Raw genomic sequence first — 6960 nt, forward strand, 5'->3', positions numbered from 1 at the left:
GGGCGTGCGGGCGTGCGGGGTGGCCCGTTCGGGCGCAACCCAGGGGGACGCGGGCGTGGGCGCCCGCCCGATCCCGCGCCGGCGTGGCGGAGGGGGGGCCCGACGAGGAGCCGGCGAGGCGGTCCCCGGTGGGGCTTCGGCGGTGGCGGGGCTAGACGGGGTCCGGGTCGCCGAAGGCGGCGGAAGTAGGCGGAGGGGGATGCGGGCGTGGACGCGGGCGTCAGCGTCGGCGGGCGTCGCGGGGGGGGGGGTGCGACGGGGAGGTCCGTTCGGGTTCGTTGGCAGGGGGAAAGGCGAGGGAGGCGGGGGACGGCCGGAGCCGGCGACGGGGGCTCCGGGCGACGGCGTCGTTCGGGAGGGGGAGAGGGGAGCGACGGGGGGGGAGTGGGCGAAGCTCACAGGGGGTCCGCGGGGTCTAGGAGGCGGGCGCGGTGGAGCTTGGAGGCGACCGGCGAGGAGGAAGTCGGGGAGGCGGCCGCCGGCGTCGGGGAGGGGGTCCGGTGAGGCGGGGGAGGTCGGGAACGATCCCGCGGCGGCGGGTGCCCCGCGCGTGGGGCGACGGTGTGGAGGGGGGTCCGGACGGCGGCGAGGGGCGCAGGGGGGCGGAGGTGACCGGTGTCGGGGCGGCGGGGGCCGCCGGCGATGAGGGGAGGACGAGGGGGACCGGGATCGGGCGGGGGCCGATCCGGATCGGCGCGAGGGGGAGAAAGGGGATCGGGGGGAGGAGTGGTTGCGGCTAGGGTTCCCGACCGGGGGAAGAGGTGGATAAGTGGCCGGCCGGCTGGGCCGGGCCAGGGGAGGGGGCTGGGCCAGGTGTGAGGGGGGCCAGGTGGGGAGGGGCTGGCCCAGTTGGGCCAGTGGGGTTTCCTCCCCCACTCTCTTTTGTTTTATTTTTACTTTTTATTTACTTTACCTTTTCTGTTTTATTTTAGTTGCAGTTTATTTTTTTGTTTTAGTAAATACCAAAGTGGCACCTAAATTGTTCTTACAAATTAAGCCACAACCACAAAATGCTTCATCCCTAAATAATATAGTTTAATATTTTACAAAACACAAAAGGCATTTAATTAATTTCTTTTGCTGCTGTTTTATTTTCCTTTGAGCATTTAAACATTTTATAAAAATGTGGTTTCACCTCCATAATTACCTATGTATTATTTGGTTCACTCCGAACATTTAAATTTTAATATTTGAAAAATTTTATTGTTTGCTCGATTTTGTATTTGAAATTCGAACCGGTTTTTGAACTAACCCGAGATTAACTACAGTGACAAAGGTGACGTGGCATCATTAGTGGGGATTACTGTAGCTTAATTACCCGGGCGTCACACACGGCACGGGAGATTTCCATGCAACGTATGCCAAATAGAAATCTTGACCTTTGCTGGACATGAAAGTTTCCAAATCTTACACCTGATAGGGTTAACATTGGTTCTACCCATACCATTTATATATTGTAAGTTTCTCCCATGTTGATGATCCCATTCCTCCAAGTAAGCATATCCAACAATGAACAAACCATTTTTTGTATAGCTTCAAACAATGAAATCCGACATATTATGCATATAGAGAGGAATAGCTTGAACTCTTTGAGCATCAATTGGCAACGGTGTTTGCCTCACCAAATCTTCATCCCAGAAATTTGTGACTGGATCAATAAGATCTGAAACCTTGGACATAAGGTGCCCTCCTCTAGAAGTAATAATTTTCCTATTTGCACAATTCAGGGTCCATGTATCTTTCCAAATATTGATATTCCGTCCATTTCCAACTCGCCAGATATAACCATTTTTCAATGAGTTAACTCCAGCCCACCAGGGTTCAAGTCCTGGTGCTCGCATTATTCCTGGATTTATTTCAGGATTTTCTCGGCGATGCGCTTTCAGTGGGAGGAGACGTTTCCATTGACGATGAGGTGCCTACGGTGACTTCAAAAATTTCAAGATAACATGCCGGCTCAGTCTCTCGGAGGTGCTCATAGGGGTAGGGTGTGTGTGTGTGCGTTCATAGGTGTGAGTATATGCGCGTATGTATGAGCGCTTGCGTTTGTACTGATGTTCAAAAAAAACTCCAGCCATAATGTTTTGCCACGTAAAAAAAGAGCCCCTTTTAAGCTTGCATTCATCAAATCGCCAACAGGAAAAAAAATTAGCTCTCAAGAGAAAGGCACATAAAGAATCCGGATTATCAAGGAGACACCACGCTTGTTTAGCTAGTGATGATAGATTGAAACAATGAATATCCCGAAATTCTATACCTTCTTGATTATTTTTTTTAGAACGAAGGCTCGCGAAGAGCCCGGCTTTGAATTAACAAAGCCATCAACCGGCCAGGAAATACAAACACACACAAACCCCATGACCGAGCGATACAAGGGGACACTCTAGGAGGCTTACAACTCAACGGGTCGCACAAGCTCAAAAAGAATACAAGAAAAACAAAACTCGAAGCTTGTCCTAGCCGAAGACTACAGCCAAACAGCCATCTAGGGGTGAGGCACACACGAGCACGACGAGGACCTGCTTGCAACAGAGTGTGGCAAGTGAGCCCGACCAACGCCCAAGTAGAAAGACATCACACATCCGCCGTCTCTCTCGCCGCAGAGGAACTCCTCCTTGATTTTTTGAAACACACATCTTCCACCAAGCCATCTAATGCATCCTCTTCCGATTGTCCTCGTCTTCACATCAAAATTGTGACATCACGTCAAGGATTCCTTTGCAAAAAAAGCTAGGAATTTTGAAGGCGGACATGGCATAGGTGGGGATAGATTGTACAATAGATTTGAGCAAAATTTCCTTCCCTTCAACGGATAACAATTTTTCTTTCCATCCATTATTTTTTTTATAATATAGTCAACAATTTTTCTTTTCATCCATTAATTTTTTTATAATACAGTCAACCAAGAACCGAAAACACTCGCTTTTGTCCATACCCACGTTGGCAGACAAACCGTAGTATTTGTCATTGAGAACTTCAGTCATAATATTCATAATTGAACAAATTTACGCCTTGTCTTCCACTTTTGTGTTGGGGCTAAAAAAGATGCTAGATTTTTCAATACTCACCATAAGGTGGCGGCACAATAAGCGTCTAGGACTGATTTCAAGGCCTCCACATTTATGGTATTGGCTTGCATAAGAATCAAAGAATCATCAGTAAAAAATCGATGGGGCAGACATGTTTCTATTCGAGCATTCTGGCCCTCCGTTGTTATTGCGGATGGACGTTAGCAGATCCCTCATCCCTCCCTGGTTATTGGGGAGCGTATTGAGGGTAGGTCAACTCTCCCACCATATTAGGGAAAGATGATATTTTTTTGAGGAACTCTCAAAATTCAACCACGTGCAACGGTCGTCCAGGAGAGCAGGACTATATTTCACATCAGGTAAATTCTTAACCTTTCCTCTTTACTTTTTTTTCTTTCACATCTACCCTTCCCCTCACTAATATTATGTCCAAGCAGTGATTTTAAATTCATTGGTCCACAAATAACGAAATATCCCCTTTATGTGATCATTGATCATTCATCTACTACCAGTGCCAACAATGCCATTCCATTTATATAGGAAAGCTAAGCCATCCCCAAGAAACGACATACTGCAACATCAAATGTATTACAGATACGCCGCTTCAGTCCATGAAGCTACATTACAGACCTCGTCAAGGGCTCAAAGAGGCTCAAAGAGTACACACTTAAACAGTCGGTACAAAAAATTTCATCCTCAATCGACTTGAACACTCGCTGCTAGGTACTTAGGTACTAATCTACTACTCGTCGTCATCAGCCTTGGATTTCTTCTTCTTTTTCTTGGATTTCCCCTCGGTGCCCGTCTTAGGATCAACAGACTCGGCGTCGCGGTTCTTCTTTTTCTTCTTCTTAGGGGTCTCATCATCGCCATTGGCTTGCATCTCCACATCCTGCGGCTCCTCAAGCTTGTGCTTCTTTTTCTTCTTCTTCTCGGTTCCAGTTTCAGCTTCTGTTGCGGCATTCTCAACGTCCATCGCATCACTGTTAGCCTCAGCTTTGGACTTCTTCTTGCTTTTCTTCACAGATGCGTCACCATTCTCTTTGCCTACGAATGAATTTTTGGGTAGACAATTATGTTGGATTGATAAAATAAAGTAAGCAAAACCGGGAGACTAATGAAAGAACAGATCTATCCTTACCGTCATCATCCTCTGTGTTTGTCAAGCCATCAATAGCAGCTTTCATCACATCAAGGTTCTTGCGGGGTGCAACACCCTTATCGTAGAAATCTAGCCTCTCCTCAACTTGTTCACGCAGCTTCTCACCAAAAATGGAGCTACTCATATCTGGAATTCATAACCCCGTGAGAAAACCAATCAGAAAAGGGGATCAGAATGTGTTACGTTAGCAAACAAAGCTCTTCAACTAACCTGAATAGCAGTCAATACGTGAAGCAATGGAACATTTGTTTGCAAGGTATCGAGCCATCCTTCCCTTGTTCTTGGTTGATGCACGACCAATAAAAGATGAGTGGAATATGAGGCCATACTTTGGTGTGTTTCCACGTGTTTTCAGAGCTCTGCGGTACAATTAGGAAATAGGAAATGAATCACAAGGTTTCAGAAGCATAAAGGACTATCTTCGAATACTTGAAAGAACAGTAAATAAGGTGCTCTACATAAGCAGTCCAAGTATCAAGTACCTGAAGAGTGCCTTTTCAGCACCCAGTATCTGCAGAGTAGAAGCAGGGCATTTTGCAAGATTTGAAAGACTGCCAGCATGAGAGATTAGCCGAGCTCCAACCATTTCACCAATCAATGACGTCAGGTTTGGAGCAATGTCATTCATCTTTGTCACCAGATACTCATAGAGATTTTTACGGTACTCGGATAGATTCATGACCCTCTGAGCAAACTGTTGGACATTGATCAAATCAACAGGTGAAAGATCCTGGCCTAATAAAAATACAAAGGAGATTGAGTAAGCCACACTGTCACCAACCGAACTAAAGAGAAGCAAAATTAATTGTGGACAGATTTGTTACCCATAGATGCCTTTGCTGCCTCAACAATTTCTTTTGCCTTGTCTTCATCTCCAATTAGATCCGCTAAAGCTGGTATGTCCTTCTCTGACAAGTCTGATTTGTTTACCACAAACTTGGCAAGCTTAGCATAGAGGTAATTGTCATTCACAATCTTGACCAGCTCAGGAAAATGCCATCCATACCATTCCCTGCATTATAGATTAACAGCCGTTTAATATCTGTACAACTGCCACCATCATCCGTATATATAGGAGTGTGGAAGTGAAGTGAATACTACAAATATACAAGAATGGAAGCGTAATGAACAAACATGGATTGAAATACCAATACCTTGAATATTACAAATACTTATACTAGTTACACAGTGAAACGAAAACAAGGTGATTCCTAGTGCTGACACAACATCTAAACTGAAGCATAGAACAACTGAACAGGTTAAATAACAGAAAGGGCGAGTAACCAACCTCACTCTCATAGAGAAGGAATTGACATCCTTGTCAAGTGTATCCAACAGAAAGATCGCTTGAATCACCATATTATCCACACGATTCACATTGAACTTCACCTTGGCCCTGCTATAGCTATGTCCCAGACCTAGCTGGGCTTTCTCCAGGTCAGATGGCTGCAACCAAAAAAAACAAAAGGAATAAATAAATAAACAAACAAGAATGAAATTAACACTGTCAATACATCTATGGTGCACAGAAAACAGTTGCAGGCTGATGAACAGACCCTACTACAACCGTACTATAAGTCTATACCATCAGCTATATACAAATCTGAAAGATGCCATCCGCTCTATACTGACCAAAGTCATGCAAGATCAGATTTTGAAGTTACATGATTGTCGTTTCACCAGGACTATTAATTTTACCACTGCTAGGGAAACCTCTGATAAACAACCAGTTTACCAGTGCTAACTGTTAAAACATCCCAGAGCAACACCGCAAGCAAGATGCCATTGACCCTAGTAGTTTACCAGTGCTAACTGTTAAAACATCCCAGAGCAACAGCGCAAGCAAGATACTGTACAATTGACCCTAGTACAGTCTGAACTCCCTATCAAACATACAACAGAAATAGGCGCATTAGTAAATCCATCACCTTGAGTTGCTCAATGAATTGATCGAAATGCAGCCGCACTGCACGAAGCAGTTCCTGGACATAGTCGTTGGACTGGCAAGGGATTCCGGTGGCCTCGGTGATGTGGGACCCGACTTTGGGCTCCATGACGCCGACGGTGAACTTGGCCTTCTTCCCCTCCTTCACCTTGGGCAGGTTGAGCTCCAGGAAGTTCCTAAGCTCGTCAGTCATGATCCCTGAACCAACAAAATCAGCACCCACACATCATTGGGCCGTCACGGGAGACCAAAAGCAGGGGACTTGACACGAGGACTCCACCGGGAGAGGAGGCGGGAGGACACGATACCTTCGGAGATGGCGTTGCACTGGTTGAGGGCGTCTACGGCGGAGAGGAAGGGGGTGAACCCGGCGAGCTTGACGGCCTTGCTGAACCGCTTGAGGTCCAGCACGGTGGAGCGGACGGCGTCGACGCTCTGCCCAATCTCGTCGATGCCGTGCGCGTGGAAGAGCGCGTACCCGGACGCGGACTCGAAGAGCAGGTAGAGCGCCATCTCGCCGCGCGTTCGCCGGCGGCGGCTGAGGGGTTTGGGAGGGGGAGGCGGGGGAGGGGTTAGGGTTTTAGGGAGAGGGGAAGAGGGGAATGCTCTTCGCGGGGGGCTTATTTATGGTGGGCTCTCGTTGATGTCTGGGCCGTTCGATTGGATCAATGGTCGATATCGAAACCACTTTTTTTAAACTAAATTTAAATAGGTGTGAACCAAACACAATGGCGATGATTTGTGCCATGCGTGAAAGATGTGGGAAAAAACTCGTGATTTTATTTTTGCAGGGTTGTAATTATCTCAAAATATGAGATTTGTTT

General features: G+C 47.0%; 1 protein-coding gene across 1 annotated transcript; it reads right to left on the reverse strand.

Moving 5' to 3' along the window:
• Positions 1-3492: 3492 nt before the first annotated feature.
• Positions 3493-6733, reverse strand: LOC123187617 (nucleolar protein 56). The gene is made up of 8 exons (XM_044599530.1): positions 6445-6733; positions 6120-6334; positions 5480-5637; positions 5016-5203; positions 4674-4926; positions 4402-4550; positions 4171-4317; positions 3493-4076 (listed from the first exon to the last, which is right to left on the reverse strand). The coding sequence occupies exons 1-8, from the start codon at positions 6647-6649 to the stop codon at positions 3772-3774; spliced, it is 1620 nt and encodes a 539-aa protein (XP_044455465.1). The 5' UTR covers positions 6650-6733; the 3' UTR covers positions 3493-3771.
• Between the last annotated feature and the right edge of the window lie 227 nt (positions 6734-6960).

The sequence above is a fragment of the Triticum aestivum genome, chromosome 2A (genome assembly GCF_018294505.1).
Source record: "Triticum aestivum cultivar Chinese Spring chromosome 2A, IWGSC CS RefSeq v2.1, whole genome shotgun sequence".
Taxonomy (NCBI): domain Eukaryota; kingdom Viridiplantae; phylum Streptophyta; class Magnoliopsida; order Poales; family Poaceae; genus Triticum; species Triticum aestivum.

Excerpts from the sequence above, each read along its gene's own strand:
- LOC123187617 (XM_044599530.1), bottom strand. The coding sequence starts at position 6,649 with ATGGCGCTCTACCTGCTCTTCGAGTCCGCGTCCGGGTACGCGCTCTTC. Across the intron at positions 5,204-5,479 it reads TCCTTCTCTATGAGAGTGAG|GGAATGGTATGGATGGCATT; the intron begins GTTGGTTACTCG and ends TCTATAATGCAG. Across the intron at positions 4,551-4,673 it reads GCTGAAAAGGCACTCTTCAG|AGCTCTGAAAACACGTGGAA; the intron begins GTACTTGATACT and ends ATTGTACCGCAG.